General features: G+C 41.7%; 1 protein-coding gene across 1 annotated transcript; it reads right to left on the bottom strand.

The window, feature by feature from the left end:
• Positions 1–2,955: 2,955 nt before the first annotated feature.
• Positions 2,956–7,538, bottom strand: LOC138942315 (segmentation protein Runt). The gene is made up of 4 exons (XM_070312451.1): positions 7,050–7,538; positions 6,849–6,962; positions 4,478–4,588; positions 2,956–4,066 (listed from the first exon to the last, which is right to left on the bottom strand). Exons 1-4 carry the CDS (start codon positions 7,369–7,371, stop codon positions 3,606–3,608), a joined length of 1,008 nt encoding a protein of 335 aa, XP_070168552.1. The 5' UTR covers positions 7,372–7,538; the 3' UTR covers positions 2,956–3,605.
• Positions 7,539–22,086: the final 14,548 nt, after the last annotated feature.

Raw genomic sequence — 22,086 nt, 5'->3', positions numbered from 1 at the left:
CAGTATCCCCCCCAAAAAAATGTTCCTTTTCATTTAAAAAAAATTAAAAAATAACAAAATAATATCATTTTAAAATTAAAGATATTTTTAAAGGTATTTAAAAAGACATTTTATTTTATTGAAAATTTATCTATTTCTTGAAGAAGTTGGAAAAATATTAAATATTATCTTTTTTTTTTTTTTTAATTCAATTTAGTATCCCCCTAAAAAAGTGTTCCTTTTCATTTTAAAGAAAATTGAAGAATAACAAAATAGTAACATTTTAAAATTAAGTATTTCATTTTGTTGAAATTTATTCATTTCTTGAAGGTCGAAAAAAGATTAAATATTAATTTTTTTAATTCAATTTAGGTTCAATATCCCCCCAAAAAACTGTTCTTTATCATTCTAAAGAAAATTGAAATTATTCGGTCCATTAGTTTCCGTCATATCCAACGCGTTTCAAGATTCGCAGATCCATTTAAAGACCCGCGCATTATTCTATTCAAAATCTCATAACCTCGTTAATTTTGTGAATTTTTCAATAAAATGTGAAAGACATAATTTTCAGACATCATATTTTCAAAAAATGTAAAAGAAAAATTGTTTTTTTTTTTTTTTTTTTACTCTAAACTAGACGCTTAAGCTATCGGTTAACTATGTTGAAAAATGTTAATGTTTTAACTAGCTTCTCTCAAATATTGCACTATCTCAGTAATATTAACAGTAATTATACTGTTCAATTCTCTAGCCAAAAGTGAATTATCTTGACTTTTTGAGAGGGTAGTCGTTTATTCTCGGCGTGAAGGGCGAATTAACGCAAAGTAGACCGATCGCGTTGACACTGTCTCCGCAACCGTGGACAGAGACCTTTACGAGCGCGCGTGATCCTGTGCGTACAACGGGATCCACGCGTACGTAAACGCAGTCCGTCCCGGACCCCGCGCATCCGTAGGCGGCCTCTTTCGCATGCGTAACGCCTGCGGTCGACGCGCGTTGTTGGGCAGGTGAACCGGGACGAGAGCGACACACAGGAGAGGAGGACGAGCGAGGGGGGAAGTTACTAATTGTCGGAGCCCTTCACCCCTCGACCTGACCCCCTCATCAACGCTGATTGCCTAACTCTAGGACCCTCCAACCAGGGTCCTCACGATTCTAGACTGGCGAAGAGGATCGACGTCCTCCTCTCTGTCAACGTGTCGACGAAGCGTCCGCGCAAATCAACCGCTCCTTCCGCGTCGCATTATACTTTGATTGCTCGTCCTGAGGTGTCCCCCCCCCTTCGCCCTTTGTCCATCTCCGTGTTTGGAATAGCGAGAATAACTTTATTTACTTCGATGTACAGAGTAATTGGAAGAAATTCGATTCCCGATATTTTTGAAATGAAATTTTCGTATCGTGAATCTTTTACGATAACGCACGCGAGATATAGATCGTCACGCATGGTACTCTTCGCGTATAATGTAATATGTATGGAAATCTGGTAGCGCTGCAATTAATGCGATTATCGCGAAAAATTTTCAGCTCCTCTACCTTTATTACTCGATCGCGCGATTACGAGGACAAATGAAATAATATCGCTCGACATCGTGACGCGTAAAATGCCGACGGATCTCCTATAATAAGAGCGGTTTGTTCCGAGATCTGTGTACAGTCGAAAGTCGATTATTCAGTCCCGGATATCCGCGCGTCTGTCCGCCGTTGATTTTTCCATCCCGTGCCATCGGCGGCTGACTCGATTATACATGACGATTCTTTGAGCAAACATTAGTTAGCGCCAGTTCGACTCGCACCAGTCCGGATTGGTTTGGATCGGTTCGCCTCGGTTCGTGCGGTGACCCTTCATGGTTGCTTGGTTCCGTTGTCTACTCGTCAACGAGCAGCCCCACGGGCTACACAGGGCGCGTCAACGCGGTTCTCATTTTCTCGCTGGAGCTAAATCCTATTAAGCGCCCCGTGCAAAGCTACGCGCGAGCTACGCGCGCGCGCGACCGGTTTTCACCATTTCAGAGCGCGCGATTCGATCGCGATTTTTAATCAAGGCAACGCGATCAAGATTTTACATCGCGCCAACACGTTACGTGCCGCGTATCGAATTTTTGCGCATACGTCGCACCTGCAACCGGAATGCGAAAATTGAGTTATTCGACGTCACCGAGATTAACTGCACTCGTGCTCTGTGCGCCAGTTGACAAACACGACCGGAACAATTCAGAAAAAAAAAAAAAAACTATCTCTTACCCCAGGTCATGTTTCAGCGTTGATGACAGGGATACAATCCCGACGGACATTTCGCGTCACGCGACGTCTCGTTGGATCGAGCGAACCTTCTCGCCGATCTCGCTTCTGCTCCTCGCCGAAATGACCGAAATTTAAACATAATAATTATTATTTGTAAAAGAAAAAAAAAGAAAAAAAAGGAATCGCGTCTCTACGAACGATCTTGACCGAGATCTTACCGGGCGAAGAACCACTGACACGTCTCGGATTTATTTTCGACGTAATAATTGAGAACCGCTGTGATGTCCCGAGCTTCTATAGGTACTAATACAGATCTCACGCACTCCCCTCGATATAAACCATTCTCCACCCTTGTGTTCGCCGTATGGGATCCTCTACGCACGCACGAAAGAGACGGAACGATCGCGCGACGGTACGACCATTCAGATTTAAATCGCGACCGAAAAAAAAAAATATATATATATGGATCCCCCTTTGCAGCAGCACGGAGTGCGTTTCGCTCTCTTTCATGTTCTGCCTTTCTGCTCGCAACGCTTAAACTATTCGACGATACTTTTTTGACACTTTGGAGAATGGATCTCGCGCGCGCGCGATGATATCGATCATTCTTATATATATATATATACAGGATATAATAATGATCGATGGTTAAATTAAAATGGTGCTGAAAACAGAGGTGAGATTAAAAATGGCAGGCTGTTTAAATACAATATTTTCACGTATAGATCTCGATTTTATTCCTCTCGCATTGCGTCTCTATATTATACCATCTCTGTTTACACATTAAATCTTTCTGATAAATATCTTTCTTATAATATAAATAATATCGATATCTCTGTCTTTTGGTCTCTGTCTCCCCTTTTCATCACTCATTCGCTCATTTATACTCGCACGTACACTTTCATGAACACACGAATGCAGATAAATCCTTGCCTCTTCACAACTATGCTTTTATTGTCCACGAACTATATACACGACATATATACAATTCGTTTTCGTATATGTGTACATTTGTTCAAGTTTCGTCGCGAATTATATAAATTTCTAATTTATCAATAAAATTATTTATAAATTACGAACAATGCTTTTTAGGCTTAAATCGACAAAATGACCTCTTATCCTTCTCCCCTAACCGTGTTCTTCCTACTCTTCGTAAAACCGAAGAGAGAAATGCGCTTGCGCGCGCGCCAACGAACACTCGGGGGGGAAAAAAGCGATAACGCGTAGACATTTTGCCATTTTTCTCCATAGTCAAAATCTGACGAGCTAGAAAGCTCGCGTCAGAAACGGCGTCACCCGTTACACGGCGGCGACGAATTATCTCTCACTAGCCTTTCAGGACCTTGTCGTTATGAATTGTCATTATCGCACGAGTCCGGTTGGATCTATGGTTTCGAATACGGCCTCCAGACTGGTTTCGTAGACGGCTTGGTCGGCGACGGGCTCCTCCTCTCGGATTGCGATAGCCTCTGGGAAATGAGAGCGGTGGGCGCCTTCAGGGCGTTCCTCACGCCTTCGGTCGGCTTCCTCTCGCTCTTGTCCGGCGGCGACGTCGACGACGTGCTCGGCGGCAGAGTGTTGATTCGAAGGGGCACGAAGGCACTTCGGATCTCGTCGGTCGGTGAGTCGTTGCTGGACGTGTTGCCACTGGGTGGTGATCTGGACGGGCTACTCGACAGAATGCCGGCCGTTGCCGCTGTCGTCGAGGCAGTTGTCGTCATGATCGTCGTACCGGCCGTCAGTGCCGCGTATTCGGAATATTTGATGGCATCGAACGTGTACGGCGGGAAGACCGGCGGGAAGCCCGGATTGAACAGATCCGCGGGTGGCGGCATTGGCATCGCTCCTGATGTAGAGAGAGAGAGACAGAGGGAGAGAGAGAGAGAGAATCGGTTAATCTCGACCGACCATTCGCGGGGGCGAACGTAGTGTAAGTCGCATTGTTGTTTCAACGACGGGCGGGAGGGCAGGGGGAGCGCGTTAGAGGGGTTCGCTGTGGGAAAAGAGAACTCAGATCTCACCCCTCGGTCCAGCTCACGGGGTATGAATCATCGGCAGGCGTCGCGGACTCGACGAAATCGATAACGCGGATTCTCTCGTATAAGCGCCGCGGGCTCTCTTTCGAGATTTTTCTAGTTTTTTTTTTTTTTTCTTTTGTTTTCTTTCGCGTTCGCGATACGCGGAGACGTGAAACAACAATTTTCCCCGCGTTTAATTTTTTTTTTTTTTTTTTTTTTTTTTTATCGTACGACTTTACCTTTAATCAGAGCAGGATGCGGCAAATGCCAGCCGTGTCCGAGATACGCGGTGTCCAGCCAGGGATTGAGTAAGCCGCCCAATCCTGGAAATCCGGGGATATATTGACAATCTGTAAAATGAAACGATTACATTTAATTACCATCGCTATGTTTGATAAATATATCCTATCTCTCGCGCAGAGCTCTTACAAGCGTTCGGCTATACGCGTATAAATCCGCGCGAAAAATAAAACTTGAAGACCGACTCCGCGAAACCGTTACACGATCCGCTTGACGGCGTGACGAGAGGTCTCGGAGTGACGCGGACTAACCGAACCGACAAGCATCACCGAAAGAAGGAACCCGAGGCCTATAAAAGCCGAAGATTAACGACGTTTCCCCGGTCGATCCGGAGGAGGCGGCAGGCTTAGTGTATCTCTATGTTTATACGAGCACGGCATAAAATCCATTATTACTACGTGGCGCGCGGGTTTTCGTGGCGCGGCACATGCTACCGCCATATGCGGTGCGATAAACAAACGCGGCTTCTCAGACGTCCATCTCCCTTCTCCCTCCCGCCCGTCGCCCCTTCTGGCTTCTTTCCCCGGGTGTCCGGGAGCTAATAAACAGTTGGACTTAATGCGCCGCGGCGACCGACCGGCGGCCGATTTTCGGGCAAAATAAACGCCGAAACCCATACAGCACAGAATATTGCAATTACATTGCAGCAATGTTACAATCTTGCAAGTTGCAATGAAATATTGTTGAGACATTATTGGAATATGGAATTGTAATATTTTATGAGAGATTGTTACAGCAACATTTCAAAAACATGACAAAAGACAGTTTTTGATAATCGCTACTTCCTTCGTTTACCACTATGCGGCGCGCGTTGCTTTATCTATCCCGTATTTAAGTTTTAATCACGATGGTTATAAAGCTTGCGAAAATCGGTTAGTAATATTGAAGGTATAATAACTATTTTTATCAGATTAATTTGTTTCATACAATCCCAACACAGGAAATTCAGATATTGTATCGAGTGCTCAGAAATCGGACAAATAATTATCCGAAAAAAGTTAAAATTATCCGTTTATTGTCTACTTAAGATATGGAGTTTAATAGTTATAGAAATAAAATTTTAATTTTCATGAATTAAATTATTTAATCATTATCAATTTCTTAAACTTGTAAATAATTTATAAAATAGCGATGTTAATTAGATAACAGAAAATTGTTCAATAGTTCCCATTTTTATATAAAAGCAAAAATTTGATAATAATTTTTTAATATGCAAAATTGCTTCAAATTTAATAGACAAACTTGGAGAATATATTGTATAAAGACATCCGAGAGAGGCGAGAAAAAACTCGTTGTAATTGCGTAAATTCGCAATCTTTTTTCTTATCTCTCTTGAATGTTTTTACATGTTCTCAAAGTTTATGTATTAAAATTTGAAGCGTCTTGCATATTTGTAGCAATGTATTTAAATATTACAAATACATTGCGCCGTAACATTACTGTAGTCTTACATTGAAATATTTCTGAGGGCGGACATTTCAACGTTGCCGCGCAAGCTTGCAGTAACATTGCAGAAACATTTCGCAACTTCTATGCAATATTACAATGTCTCGATGTAAGATCTATGCAACGTTTTTGCAATCTTTCGATGCTGTATGGGAATGTAGGAGACCGAAAGAACGTAATGCCGATAGTTAGCGTAGATCTTGATTTTTCGCGGATTTTACGCCAAGCCAAAGAAATCCCCTTCCCTCCACCCTCCCCCAACCCCCACCCCCCGCCTCGTGCGTTATCGTCTCAGCCGTGTATGTACGTGCGTATGAGCGGCGCGCGCGCTCATTCGTACACGTGCGAGCCCGACCGAGCTCGGACCGTCGAGGGCTGCTCGGCAATCGTTCAGCGCCAACCGCCACCGCCTCGCGGTTTGAGGTCCGCCAGGATATAACGCCGGATTATTAAACGCCCGCGAGGCCCCCCAGTTTGCGGATACCGCGGGTGGTCACGGAGCTTCCGACGACTACTACTTCTCGGCCGTCGCACAACTCCCTAAAGCACAAGCCGCGTGCCCTCCGCCGCCCCCTCTCCCCCCGCCGTACCATCCGTCCTCCTCGTTTCTCTCTCTCTCTCTCTCTCTCTCTCTCTCCGCAATTAATGATGTGTACTATGTACCGGTATTTGTTTCGCGACGTATTTAAAAAAAAAAAAAAAAAAAAAAAATACGAAAAGGAGATTGAGATTTCAAAATTGATTTTCTTTGAGTTTAAATTCTGAAGTATTACGTCATCGATTGTATAGGTCAGAAAAGGTTGGGTGTACGTTGTTTTATAATTAATGGCAATGTCGAATGTATTTTATCGTACATCGACTTACTCGCTTTAGATCTTGGCTCGCGTGGTCCGTCGACTGTGACCTTGATGGCTTTGGAATAGGTGGCTACTTGGTGCGGCATCGAGCTGATCTGGATTGTGAGTGAGAATGATTTTCCTGTAAACGAAAGAGCGAAATCTGACTTTTAAAGCTTAGCGGATAAATGGAGTGCTTGCACGTGACCGTCCAAGCTCTCGGACTCACCCCTTCCGCTGCGACCGACGAATCTAAGATCGTTGAACTTGGCGACTTGATTCTTCATGACGGCCGTGCAATTTCTCAGTTCGCCGAAGCAATTCTCGTCATTGCCCGCTCTAATGGTGACCAGGGTACCGTCGCTGACTTCGTCAAGTGCAATGACCTTGAACGCTACCGGGAGAGACTTGTTTGACCTCCAGTGGCACGGTAGCGTGGAGCACAGGATGGTGGGACTTCCCGTCTGCACCAAATCCCCGTGACAGCTTCTGAGGGCCTCGTAGATCGCCTTGTAAGTTTCCATCGCCAACGGACCATCCGGCAAATGCATTCTTTCGCCAATTTTTAGCGAAAAGTCCAAAAGGCAAGAGTAGTATGATTATTCTTTCACGGCTATGAAAACTCGTACACAGCGCTAACACGGATAACGCGATCGGTCACTGATCTTTTTTTCATAATTCACTGCTGTCACATTCGCGAAAAAAAAAAAACAGTAAACACGAGTTAATCTCTTCGCGCCCCCCTCCCCCCGCCCCGCCCCCTCCTCATCACTTTCTCTCTCAGCGAAGAAAGTTGATCGTGCTCCAGATTCCGAGTTGACGTTTCGCGAGCGCACCTTCCGTAGCGCGAGCTTGTAAAATAAATCGGACTGACGCGCACTCGGTGCCGGCTGAGCGGATTCTAGTTTTTCGTGGCCGTAGCCACAGCTATTTAGGGGGGATTTTTCTCCCCTCCAATTTTTCCGGAGCCCCACCCAGGACAAGCGCGTCGACCAATGAGGACGGCGGTCGTGTTGTGGCCTCCGCGGCTCGCCGCCTTCGCCCCTAACCAGGCTTAGGGGGTGCTTTGCGAAAGGGGCTGCCTGCCTGCCGCCTGGCTCGCCAAGGGTGGCTTGGCGCCTCCGCTCTTCCTTAACGTATCCGCTCGATCTCTCTCTTTCCCTCTTCCCTCTATATCTCTACCATTCCTTCGCTCCTTCTCGCTCCCGTCGTCTCCGTCGTCTCTCCTTCTACCCCGTTTCACCTGTCTCCCTTCCACGGTCCCTCTGCCTTCTCGTATTCTGCTCTCCTCGTCGTGCTTACCTCGTCGCTACCTTTCCACCTACGCCACGCTTACGTGACGACGTAAATTCTCACGCGCACGTGTTCCAACTACCCCACCACTCGCGAGCGATCACCATGATCCGACTCCGACAGCTGCACGCGTTTCTTGACCTCTAAGGCTAATGCGTCTTGCCCAAGCGGTGAACCGACAAAGCTTCCGTGCGTGCTATATTTTCTCTGTAATACAAAGTAAGCGCGATGTGTACAATTTTGAAATATTATTTCAAGATTATGATAATTTGCCAACATCGAAAATAGTGTTTATATTTTTTATCCGTGACAGTCTCGGGAGTAAACCGTATTACGTTTTCTTCCTGAATCCAATTTTGACAATTTTTATTTCCTTTATATTTTATGTGAGAATTAAAGACAATTTGATTGACTGATTTATATATATATATTTTTTATAGAAAAATATATTATATATACGCGAATTTATTATAAGAATGAATATTTAGTATCTCGATGTCTCACAGGATTGTAAACTATCTCGTCAAAAATTACTAGAGGCTAAATATATCGTCTCGTTTTATTATCTAATTTTATTCTGTCTTATATTATTTCGTCTTATAAATAAGAATCTATATTTTGCATAGTAAAGTAATGTCGAGAATAGTTATATATAAAATTACTTTGCAAGAAAATGTTTATTAGAGACGAGCTCTCTTTTATAAATTCTTTTTGTATATATTTTTCATGTTTACTTTATATTCTGCTATATGCCGCTTTAATCGAGAGACTCGCGCAGAATTTCACAATTTTATTAATTAATATAAAACGGTTTTATTAATATAAATAATTAGCAAAAATGACGAAATAAATAATGAGTGATCAAAAAAAAATTTATCCGAATCGATTTCCGCATATCCGCGATAAATCTTTGTTAGAAAGTAAAATCATCTTTCTTATTTTCACCATAAATCTTGCGGTACATAACCTAAACGCTCGTTGACCTAGAAAATTAAAGGATTCGACCGTTAAAATCAACAAAATTTTGCATACCACCCGTCTTTTCAGATTCGCATGAGAGGAGTTAAGATTGAATGAAAACTGGGTTAAAACTCCAACAGTCGTCTTTATGCAAAATTCGATGAAAGGAGAGACCGGTGGTCTCGCAATAAATCTTCGGTGGCTGCCTCTCGGCGTGCCATCCGTTTTCCGGATGTTAAAAGCATCGACCGATGCGATGTTACGAGGTATCTTGGCCGGAATGTCTGCCCAAATATTACATAATCCTCATATCTCGCACAATATTATGTGTCTAATTTATTGGTTTATTTTGAAATTTTTCATTTCGCCTTTTGCACAATTTTCAAGATTTTTATAAATTGGTTTTAAAACGATCGTTTATTAAACTTAGTAAAATTCAATAAATTCTTATAAACCGTTTCGTCATTCAAATCTATGTATACATCTATACACACACACACACATACATTCGCCTATTTGTATCAATTCTTATACTATAGTTGTCAAACAAAGACAAAGATAAGTATAGAGAAAAAAAGTTTGTATATATCCTAATATACATATATATATATATATTTTCATTATTCTCTCTGTAATATATATTTTTTATACAATATATATACTTTCTTAAGTTATTTCATATTTGCATCGATCTTTGATTTTCGATTCTACGTATTAAAAAATTTGATACTACTAAAATTTGAACCTAACCTAACCCCTACGATTCCCTGTATATACATGTAAAAAGTAAACGTTAAAGATAATGTGACAAAGGAAGAGAGATTGTGAGAGAGAGAGAGGCATGTAATGTGACAGAAAGGGAAAGAGAAAGTTCTGGTCTCTTGTATGAATTCATTGAACATACTATCGCATTTATACGTAAAATGAAATTAATTCTCATGGACGGATTTAATGTCTCCAAATATTATTGGATACCACATTCTTCGAAAATTAATCCGTAATCAAACGTAGGATATTTTCAAAGGTATGTATGCGAAAAGTATTCCTCGATGAAGCTATTGTTCTGATCATTTGTATACTGTAAACAGTATGTCCAAAAAAAAAAAAAAAAAAAAATCATCGTCTTTCTCTCTCATCGGTGATACAGAGATATAATATACTCATCGATATCGCGTAAATATCAAATGCGTGGAGTTAAATTTTTTAATTAATTCTTGAATTATTATAACGGAATTTCTTGTATTTATAATTTTCAAAGCTTTCAAATATTTATTTGATCTACCTGAACGCGCGCGAAGATAATCTTGAATAAGGCTTTGCTTTTGCTAAAACCTCTTAAATTATTGTACAATAATGCACTTCGAAAAGTATTTTTCGAAAACCTCTTAAATTATACAGCGATCCATCTTTTAAACCACAAAAAGAGTATCTTCGAGAAGCGCTTTTCCGAAACCTATTAAATTACAATAATTCAATTTCGAGAATCTTTTGAACCAAAATCAATTTATCTTATTTTGACGTTAATGTATTTGTACAAGTTGACGTTAACATATTATGCAGTTAATGAATTGTACAAATGTATATATATATTTTTACTTTTAAATTCATTCGGCTCTATTTCTCATTTACAAAAATGACATCACACGTCGAGCATACTCTTTGTATTCGATTTTCGCGTGATAAAATCTCTTAACGCAAATTTAAAAAAATTTTTAAACACACGTTTATGTGTGGGTGTGTGTACAAAGTGATTTAAAATCTATTATTTGCTTGATCAATAATTCTTATAAAGTATTTAATTTCAACATTATAAATTTGATAAAAACATTAAGGTACAGAAAATGTCATAGAGTCTTTTTATTAAAGCGATGTATTTTTATATTTATTCGCAACAATGGAAATGTAAACAACCGGCGCGAGATACATTTTTTTTCCCCATTTAATATAGAAAAATTAAGTATCAAAATTATACTATAATACTGGCATCATTTTCTAGCGCAAAGCTCCATAGGCGCATTGGTTTAATTCTGTGTGACTTGACTTTAATAAATATCCACTTTAGGTGTGTGACATCGTGGTTTAAATGTGCGCGAGTATATCGGAGATAACGCGGACGCGCTAATTTGTAGTCCATTAAAATGGATATTTTGCGAGAGATAATAAATGAACGGTGTGTTTTATGCGCGTTGAGTTTTTTGTTCGTGTGCGAAAATGTTTGCTTTGCGCGTTTTCCCTGATTGTTCCGGGAAAACCAAACTGTTCATCTTTTTCTCTCTTTTTATATACCTATACTCGTCGCTGCCATGGTAGCCTTGTGGCTACGAATGTCATAAACTTTTGCCGATTGCATCCTTTCAATAGTTGTCAGGACGATTGTTCAGTAATAACGCAGAAGAACTTTTTTGGGTAAAAGCCTTTCCGTGTCCGCCGTCATTTTGCCGCTTTCACTTCCATCTTACCGTATACAAAATTGTCCTTGAGCAAAGTTGCCATAAAACTCGCGGTGCTTTTTATAGTTCAGGGACAAATACCAGATTAACCTCATTTTTTTTTTTTTTTCTTTCGTCGACTTACATTTGAATCGTTCATGGTCCTTTTCTTTTTTTTCGCTTCGAGTTAGTCGGGGGGTGGGAGGGTGGGGGAAGTGGAGAAACGCGAGAACACTGTCAATGAATTTTGTTTCGTAAAATTTTAACTTTCAGTTTGAAAAATGTACGGTTATTTAACTTTTGATTTTATTTTATCCGCGTGTCACAATTATAAAATTAAGCTTTAAATTCGTATCGATATTTAGACTCTCGACGTTTTAATTTATTACGCAATTTCTCTCGACACGTACGGTCCGTGTATTTCCGCAACTAATGGCGCTTGACGTGTCGCGAGAAGACGAAAGCTTTGAGCGTTATAATTCGGTATTGTTACGCAACAGTGAACCGACTGTGACAAGTAATTATAATAGCGCCACTCTCGGCGAGAGGGTCGGACGAAGTCGTAAGACTGTGTGTCATTTTGCGACTCACGCAACAATGAGGACTAATTTCTTAAAACATCTCGGCACGTTAGCCGTTTCCGTTTCCTTGCCAGTGCCCAGCAAAAGAGCCGTCTCTCGGCCTGGTTTTAATATTGCCTAGTGCCTGCCGGCGTCAAAGACTATAAAGAGACTCGGCGTCGCGAGAAGGCGTGTTGTATGCGATTCTGTGAGGGATCATTGCCGACAGAAACTCGTTAACACCGACATTATTAGCGTCAATTATCGTTGACGAGTCTAATTACAAGCTATTTAATTATCTAACATCGATTTTTCATTTCGGAATAAAGTGGCAGAGATCGTTCCTTAAGAAGGAACTGGACTATAACGGGTCCGCTACGTCAAAAATTAATAGATCTAATTTTGAGATTTATGAATTTGACAATATAAAATTAATAATTAATTTATCAGTTAAAGTGAAGATATGTCCTGTAAATATTATCTTATATCGAGCGTCTTTTTTTTTTTGTAGCGACTGTGTACAAAAATTCGTGAAAATAAGAATTTTAATTCTACAGGACAAATGTTCGCTTTAACTTGCAAATTAATAATAAAAAGTGCTTTGCGTGCTCGATGTCAGATTCATAAATCTCGAAATATATTGGATTTTATAACTTTTGACGCAGTCGATCCGTCCAGTTCCTTCTTAAGGATGCGATTTACACGGTTCATTGACTTTGCGTGAACGACAATTTATGTAACGCATTAAAGCGCATATCGGAGTCGCAAAATTTTCGCAGAGGATGGATAGGATAGTTCTTTCCATGAGAATAGGTGAGAGATACATATGAGAAACACGTGGTGACGGCGGGACGGGGGGAGGGTGACGAGGGACCGACGGGGTGGGGAGGGGACACACAAGTTAACACGAGAGAGTGCATTGTGTGCGGTGAGCGAGCCGGAAGCGTCGCCATACTGCGTATCGCCCCCGCGTCGCTTTTGTTTCCGTTTTCGTTCGCCTCGATCATTTTCTGCCTCTGCGCCCATCCTCGGCCCCCGCTACCCCCGCGGCGCCGTCACCGCGCGACGCCCTTTTGTTTTAGTACGAGAAGAGTGCTCTCTTTTCGCGAGTCCTCCTCTCGTCACGAGCGTACTCGTACGTTAAGTTCGGCACGGCACGACAAAGGGGAGTTATGTACGATCTTACCGGGACGCGCTTCCGTCGTCTCTCTCTCTCTCTCTCTCTCTCTCTCTCTCTCTCTCTCTCTCTCTCTCTCTTTCTCTCTTTATTCGCAACGTCAGGCAAATCGGCGGGAAAAAAATGCGCGAGCTCGCGCATTCTGTTTTCCCCGCACGACGTTCGATATCGCGGCCCGATTCGTAGATGGTCAATAGATTTGCAGTCTTTCTTTCGCTCGCACTTTTATCGGTTTAGGGCTCTAATTCTAAATTTCACGTTACACACATTTTTCGCGGATTTATGTTGGACTGCGCCGGCTGATGAAAGTTTCCATCCCCCGGCTCTCCGTCCGGGAAAAAAAAAAAAAAAAAAAAAAAAAAAACGCAAACACGCATTAGGGACGCGCGCATCCGGGATTGCGTCAGGCTAATGGCATTATTCCATATTTTTCCATAAAACGCGGCAAGTAAAAGCCCCTCGCCTCGTATGTGGGTACGCGCGTTCGCGCGGCCCCATCGCTCTGCGAGAGATACCTTTGATACCCATTATCACCGTCCGGTTACCTGCCATTAATACGCTATATCGATGCCTATTAGTTGGCGCACCTAATAACCTACAACCCGACTATATAATGCCCTCAACACGAGACAGTCGGGATTCCAGTATACCCGTGGCGCATTCTCGAACCGAATGCCAGACTCCGCTTACCAATAAACGTATCTTCATCCATACCGTTCTCTCTCTCTCTCTCTCTCTCTCTCTCTCTCTCTCCGCACGTTCCAACCTTCCTCTCCTACCCCCGTTCCTCCTTCACCCCGCCATCTCCCGCTGTCCTTAATTCGAGTCAAGATTACAAATTGATTCCGTAGCAGTCTGTGTATGAATCAGGCGTCACGTGTTCGGGACGCACCCCTCGGGGACGTTACTACGCACCCTCGTACACGCGCGCAATTTGCCACATGTACGCAAACGGACACATTTATACTGCGCGCCGAGATCTTCATAGTGTACATCCTCGCGTGTATGGTTGTAACGCAAAGTTTCGCTGCGCGTCTCGCACGTTTGAAGATTTTCAGATTTTTATCAGACGACGATTAACTTGTATTCGAAGCGATTCTGCGTGATATCGCGACTATGACCGGCGATCACCAAGTTCAATCGATCCGAATTTTTTTTTTCTTTTTTTTTGCCAACGCGCGCTCCCTTAAATTCGCGCTCGCTCGTTTAATATTCAACGAAAAATACGTTGCTATAAAATTCTGGGCGACATGGAATAGGACTCGGTGTGTAAAGTCCCATACATCCCGATAGATGGAGATGGGATTTTTATTTCAATCTATCCGGATTTGCGTGGATTTCCATCAGTTTGATTTCGTACGGGTATATAGAGTTTTTCTCGTGGCAGTTTTAAAAATTTGGATACGCTCACTTCCGTTCCAATTTGTTGGACCCATGTCGCAACATCTGTTAAAATAGAGAGAGCGAGAGAGAGAGTATAGTCGTATCGTCTTAAAGTTACGCGTACATTACAGGGAATGTTTTATAAAAGATTGTAGTAAAAGCTAAAAGATTTGAAGTCGAGACATAGTAGATCTTGTTTTTGAAATTCTCTACCAACGCACGCTTGCATTCGTGTTGCATGATTGATACCCCGGGGCATTATTACTTGCAGCCCCTTACCTAGTATTGTTACGGACCACATGCGGAGTAGATGCGGAACGAAGGCACGACCAGGATGGATGGAGAAAGAGAGGGGAGGAAAGGGAACACGAATATGTGTGGAAAATCGGCACTGCGTGACAAATCCTGATTGAACAATATTAGTGCGAGATGAGTGACACGTGGTACTGATGAAGTTTAGGAATCCGATCGCCGTCGTCCAAGTGAGACGTCAAATATATTTCTGCTCGTCGCATTGCTATCGTTACATCCATAACAGAATTTTATATAATTATATATTATATTTCTATAAATTTATATTTATATTATATTATATCTATTTTTATTACTTATATTCATATAATTATATATTATATAATTTATATATATATATATATATATATATATATATATATATATATATATATACAGGTTGACCCATTTTAAAAGTTCCATCCTCATAACTTTTCATCAGATCAACGTTTGAAGGAAAACGGCTCGGATAAAAATTGTAGGGAACAAAGGGGGCTATCTAATAGTGACCTTGGATTTGACATTAAAGGTCATTTTCAAGGTCATTTGAAGGTCAACTTTCGTTTCTTGAATGAAACTCCCTATTTTTCATTACATATTCTTGTAGCTTAATTAATCTCGAGAGCTTTCCAAAACACTATAATAAAGTACTTTTTTATTAAGTACTTTTTAAGTTATTTTATATTTTAATCTGACATATTTTGATATAAAAAATAAAATATTTCGTAAAATATTCGGTTTTCGATAATCTTACCGTAATGCTTTTATGTACAGAATAATGAGACAAATCAATTAGTGCCAAAAAAAAAAAAAAAAAAAAAACAAATAATTGTTTTAAAAAAACCTTGTAAATAATTTTCTTAAAAACAATTATTTTTTATACTACGTCGAGATAGCTCTCGAAGTAAGCTACCAGAATATGTAAAAATATATAGGGTGTTTTATTTAAAAAATTCAAAATGATCTTTACGTGACCTTCATGCGATTCTTCAAGGTCAAACTAACGGTACCATCTTATGTCCCCCTAGAAACTATACAACTTTTGTCTGAAACATTTCGTCGAATTTCCCTTATTTTCCAAAATATTTGCCTGGGGAAATTAAAATGAAACACCCTGTATATATATTATATATATATATATATATATAATAGATAAATATATATATAATACATATATATATAATTTATATAATTATTTTACATAATTATAAATTATATATAAAAAAATTATATTTATATATTATATTTTATACAACTATATTCACATAGAGACTTTCAATGCTTCACGGATACCGTTACGCATCTTTTCCAAATTAACGCACAATATACTAGTATATACGAAGTCGTATTACGAGAATTTCAGAGACTATCTCATAATCAAGTAAGGTCGAAGACAATGTAATCCGGGATGGCTCATCGAGTCGGGATGGAACTGAGTTGGATTCTCTGTCTTTCTCTCTCTCTCTCTCTCTCTCCCTCTCGGTATTGCCTCATTAATGCTCGTGCCCTGCCCCGCGCCTTGGGCGATGCGATAACCCTTCGACGGTCTTCCGTCCCTCTTAAGTTCTAGCGCGCTAACTCCTAAGTAAGGTCACCCAGCAATTTCCGGTAGCCATCTTCGCCACGATCCACCCGCCGTGTATTTCCCAACTATGGGTAGTCGGGAATTCGCAGGGACACGCGTCACACAGGGGTAGAAGCGAGATTTCGGTGACGCAGGTTGGAGAGTGGTTTGCTTGAATTAGACGGGACGATGTGTCTGAGCAGCTTGTTTGGTACCATCTAGTTAGATTAGACGGTCCAAGTATGAGGAATTTATCGCTTAATGTTGCGATAGAAAATGCAAATTTTCAGTAAGTATAATGATATATATATATATATATAAGAATGACTATAAAATATAAAACAAATAAAATAACTATAAAAAGAAATAAAACACAAAGATAATCTTTGATGTTTGTTCTCTCCATTTTTTTTTTCCGATTTGTAAATGTGCTTCTTTATATATTTTTTTTCTTTCTCTCATTTCGCGTCTGTCACTTTTTATATATATCCTTGTATAATGTTGGAGAATATTATTTTTTTTTTTTTTTAATAATCCGCATCTGATTGTATTTATTATTGCAAAAAATGTCATATACATATGTATCTCTCAAGTTTATATATGTGAGAAATTCTTCAGAGATGTGAAAGCGTCTAAAAAATAAAATCTAATATTGCTTAATGAGAGATAGTCGTTTTCAAGAGAAAGAGAATACGGGCGATCTAAAATTTTACGATCTGTTTGAATCGGTAGAGTGTTTTTACAAAAAAAGTAATGACGGTAGCGACGATAATAATCCGTTTAATTGGCGCCCCGACCAAATCCAGGCACAATGGGATTAATTTGAACCGGCAGCGCTGTTCGCAGCCCCGGTCTCTCTCTCTCTCTCTCTCTCTCTCTCTCTCTCTCTCTATACCGCGCATGATTTATTTTATTAGAGTAGCTCTGCGTTTCGGTCCAACAAGCTGGCCATCATTAGAATCGTAAAATGCGCCACGGACCAGCGTTCGCGTAAAACACTAATGAGACGCGGCTTAGCGGTTATGGATTTAAAGCGATTTCAACGGAAGGAGAGATCCGGTCCGCAATTATTTTATCCGAGTGATTTTCCGTCAACATGAATACGCACGGTTCTTTTTGCATGGATAATATTAGGTGTACAACTTTGCTTCCGCCGGTTTTTTTCCGAAATTCGAGGCTTTATTGTAAAAAACTGGTTATACATTTATGATTCAAAGTATTGTCCACTCCCAATGATCGTGCCAATTCTTTTCGACTTTGACTCGAGTCTTCATTAAGTAATGCCTCCAATTCCGCATCTTCGAAAACCTTCTCTCTTCCACCGCTATGCCGGTCTTCGACGTGAAAATCACCGTTCTTGAAGCGTTGAAACCACTCGCGACACGTTCTTTCGCTAATAGCGGCTTCGCCATAAGTATTTGAGAGCATTCGATGAGCCTCAGCCGCAGATTTCTTCATATTGAAGCAGAAAATTAAAACCTCCCGCAAATGACGAGAATTTGGCTCGTAAACTGACATTTTCAATCGAGAATAACTTTATGTTGCGGACACAAATCGACTAATGTTTCGATGAGGTTATGTCGACAGATGCCCAAGTTTATCGCATGACGTCTATGATCGATTTATTTCGACCACTACTTACCGCTAAAGCCATCTATAGGAAAACGGCGGAAGCAAAGTTGTACACCTAATAAAAAAGTATGAGATATAATCTTTGCTTGACAATGAAATGTACAATACTTTCTTTCTCAATCTTTGAATAATAATATTATATTTATTACGAAGGAAAACACAATCGAAGAATATGTCAAGTTCTCCGGAACGTGAAAGGACATCCGGTCGAATGATCGCCGCGAATAGTTTAGGGCGGATTCCCACCACACGGGGCTTTTGGATGGACGGGGGTGTTAATTCCATTTTAACGCTCGTTCCTTCTCTCCGCCGCCGGATCGAAACTACCCTCTAAGACCGTTACATATTTCATGACATTTCGAGGAGAGACCCAAAGTCGGAAGACTCGGCCCGATTTATAATTCACCTTCGCTCTCGACTAATATCGATTGGCGAGAGTGGCTTTGACGAACTTACTTAGGTTCTCGGGGATACGCACCCTTTATTTGCTCCGTGTCTTCCGTCCCGTATCTGAAAAGATTCCGGGAAAAGCGAGTGGTCAAATATTTACCGAAATAGTTATCATCCCCCCGCGCGCGGGAATCTTTTTCACCCGAACTGCAATGGAGAGATTATTTTCTTTTACGATCCGGGAAGATCCGATTCTCTCGGTAAGCTCGATAAAATATTTAGTTTCGAGTTAAACTCTTTTCCTGAATCGCAGCACGTTGCGAAGGGAGGATGACAAAGTAATCGGGTAGGATTACACGATACAAATGCCATTGTGGCCTCCGCCGATCTCAAGTGGATCATCACTGTGGACTCTCGAGGAAGCGTAAACATTTGTCGAATTTCTCTTTCTTTCTCCGAGGCCGATGTCTTTTTCTGAGACGTGAAAAACGGATCCGCCGAAACGATGGGGCGCGCGGTGTATCATGGTACCCCACAGACAAACGTTCATGTGTGCAGACATAATCGAAGGGGGGGATCGCGACAACAAAAAAAAAAAAGGAAATGATTCCCATGACACATCTCTAAGGCCGCTTTTGTGTCCGTTCTGACGTGTTAATCGTATAGATTGTGTCTGGCTGTGCAATTCGCTCGGCCGTGGTGAATTCTTCGAAATGAAAACACACAAATGGAAAAAGAAATGAAGAGAGGCAGATGCGCGTGATGACTTTGGAAGCGGGTCGATAAGAGCGTGTATATGTGTGTGTGTGTGTGTGTGTGTGCGCGCGTGTGGATTTTTTTTACGCGATCGAACCGCAGCAGCCATCGGATCGATTTAATCACGTGTCGCGTTTACCATGAGACGAATCGAAACATCGTAGCGGGCGATCTGTCATTTTCAAAATTTCTCTGTCTTTTCGTCTTTGTCGCATCAAAGGCAAAGAGTCGGCTTTATTATTTCGGAATTATACGAAACGCGGAAAAATTCGATTGCATTTCGTCACGTACGTTGGACGATCGAACGAAAACAGCCCCGGAGGAGAGAAACATTTTGCGCTTAATACGATCTCGCAGGAATTTCTTTAGATTTGATTTGTCGTAAATTCGCGTTGCCGATTGTGTAAACGGCGATTCTAGCGGCTTAATCGACTGCAATACGCGTTATCTGATGAAAAAAAAAAAAATATATATATATATATGTTATATGTTATATGAAAGCAATGATCGCGCGGGAAAATTGTGTCGGGAAAAAGATTTCAATCAGAATTTTTGCGATTCTCACTAGGAGTCGGACGATTGTTTCTGCAAGTGTAAACACGGGATTAAAATAAACAATGGAAAAAGATCTCGATCGCCGGCGATCAAATTGAATTAAGGCGTAAGAGTCCGGAAGGCATGCGCCGAAATCGCTATAGACAATCTGTTTTTCAAACGTCGAGATTATACCAACGTCAGTTTTTCCTAAATCCCCCTCCCACCCAAGATTCGCGGATCTTTTAATTCTCCGAGTTGTCGAGGTTCCCGAGACAGTCTTATTGTTAGCAGAAGTTTCAAACGTACTTTGCGTTTACAGGTAAACGTTTTTTTACAATGAACTTGAAGAGAGAAATGGGGCTTTAGGCATTCTCAAAAAAATCGACCACTGCGGGCCATCTGTCGTTACAAAGGTGAAATTTCAAAATGCACATTTTAAGACAAAGAACGGTGGCCGGAGACGTGGTTAAAAAATGGAAAAGAACAAGTTTTGTCTCACGGAATTTTTCTAAAAAGATTTCGTTGGGGCTGTAAATATTGCGTTAATTACATGTGATGCGTCTTAATAAATCATCTGGTTTTATACAATGGCTTTGCCAATATTTTCAGATACCAGTTTTTTTTTTTTTTTTTTTTTTTTTTTTTTTTTTTTTTTTTTTTTTTATACGCCAGATGAAGAAAACGCTTTTCTGCGTCTGTTGAATCTTGTTACGCTCCGCGCACAAGGAGGCCTTTATTAACAAAGGAAAATTAGAATCGCACTCTCGCGAATGTTTCCTCGTGGACGAGAGGAGGAGGAATAAGTACGATGAAGAAAGGAAGCTTCCGCGACGATGCACTTATGCGGCGTGTTAGAGAGGGAGAGCGCGTCGTCGTTCTTTGTGCGAATCAGCTCACCTGATTTAACGCGGACACAGCGGTGCCGGGAGGAGTGATACCTGACAGATGTTTTGGGGATCTCGAGTATTTTCGGTTTCCGCGAGAGAGACCGCACCGGGCCGCGGTGGAGACTTTGAAGTAGCCGTTTCCCCTCTTTTTCCCCTGTCGGGGGGGAGGGGGGGCCGGGGCCGGAGGAGCCCCCATCTCTCGAGGCTTCGTATATAAGGCCCCACGTCAACTCGACTCGCCCGATCGAAATCGTCAATCGAGGCATATCGATCAAGCCTTCTCCGATGTTTTTACCCTCGATTCCCGAAGAGATCCTCGTCGCGAAGAAGAAAAAAAAAGGAGAAGAGAAAAGAAGAAAAAAACCGGTCGCGCGACCGGTAATTCGAAAGCGACGACAGACGGAACATATTTCTCGATTTAATGGCAATTGTTTTTATTTTTTTTTTTTCTCTCTCATTTGTTATCTCGATCTACATATTCACTTTTCCTCAGTTCTATTCGAATCGTGTTTCTTCCTCTATCCGTCTATTATTTCTCTATACGATTCGTGTCATTTGCAATATAAACGGTGATCGAATTAATGAAATATTTCAGAAACGACGCTCGAGAGAAGTATTCCGGACGGAGGGACGGCTCTCTTCATTCAGCTGTCCCCCCCCCCCCCTCTCTCTCTCCGCCCCAACATCCTTTCAGAAGGGATAATCCGTAAGAATCCGCTCGTGTCTCGCCTTTCTCTTTTCGCCGCTCGGAATGTGATACGTACATCGGCATTCGTATATGTATTGTATACGGTATCGTCGGCGCGTAAACCGATAATTCCATTGCATATGAATAGCAAAAGCCGCCTCGCAACTGCATCATTTCCCTCCGTTTCCCCGTTTGCCCACCCACCCCTCCCCACCCACCCCTCCCCACCCCTCCCTCCGCCCTGCCGTCACCCTACCTACCTCGGTCGCGCGAAAGTTATCGAGTAATCAGTCGCGTATTGTTTTACGAGCCCCTGAATCGGAACGCGCCGATTGGATCGGCCGCCAGCGATCACACGACTCTCGCGACGCCGATGACGATGGCCGTCGACTAATTTAGCGGCTGGGCTGGTGGTGAAGAGGGAGAGAGAGAGAGGGGGGGGGGCAAAAAAGGAGAGAGAAGAGAAGAAGCCGCACGAGACGATCCTTTTATCGGCGGCAGCGACCGGTTTTTTTTTTTTTTTTTTTATCGTCAAGCGCTTTCCAGGCGGGTTGGCCGTCGTCCAAATCGGCGGGACTCTCCCTGTCGCGATTTCACGCCGCGAATAAAATCGCTGGGCGATTTCTCGCTTGAAAAATGTTTCCTGTAATGGACGCGCGCGCGCGCGCGCAAAGTTCCGACAGTGCGGACCCTTGGAACCGTTTCCGGAACCGGCGACA

Source organism: Polyergus mexicanus, unplaced genomic scaffold (genome assembly GCF_030449975.1).
Source record: "Polyergus mexicanus isolate NDT 795.1 unplaced genomic scaffold, iyPolMexi1.0 SCAF_22, whole genome shotgun sequence".
Classification (NCBI taxonomy): domain Eukaryota; kingdom Metazoa; phylum Arthropoda; class Insecta; order Hymenoptera; family Formicidae; genus Polyergus; species Polyergus mexicanus.
Note: the sequence above shows the minus strand (reverse complement) of the source record. Positions and strands in the feature narration are given on the sequence as shown.

What these genes read in the sequence shown, in the direction of transcription:
- LOC138942315 (XM_070312451.1), bottom strand. Translation starts at nt 7,371, where the DNA reads ATGCATTTGCCGGATGGTCCGTTGGCGATGGAAACTTACAAGGCGATC. An exon ending in CGTCGGTCGCAGCGGAAGGG is followed by an intron (nt 6,963 to 7,049) that starts GTGAGTCCGAGA and finishes TTTCGTTTACAG; the next exon opens with GAAAATCATTCTCACTCACA. An exon ending in GCATCCTGCTCTGATTAAAG is followed by an intron (nt 4,067 to 4,477) that starts GTAAAGTCGTAC and finishes TCTCTACATCAG; the next exon opens with GAGCGATGCCAATGCCGCCA.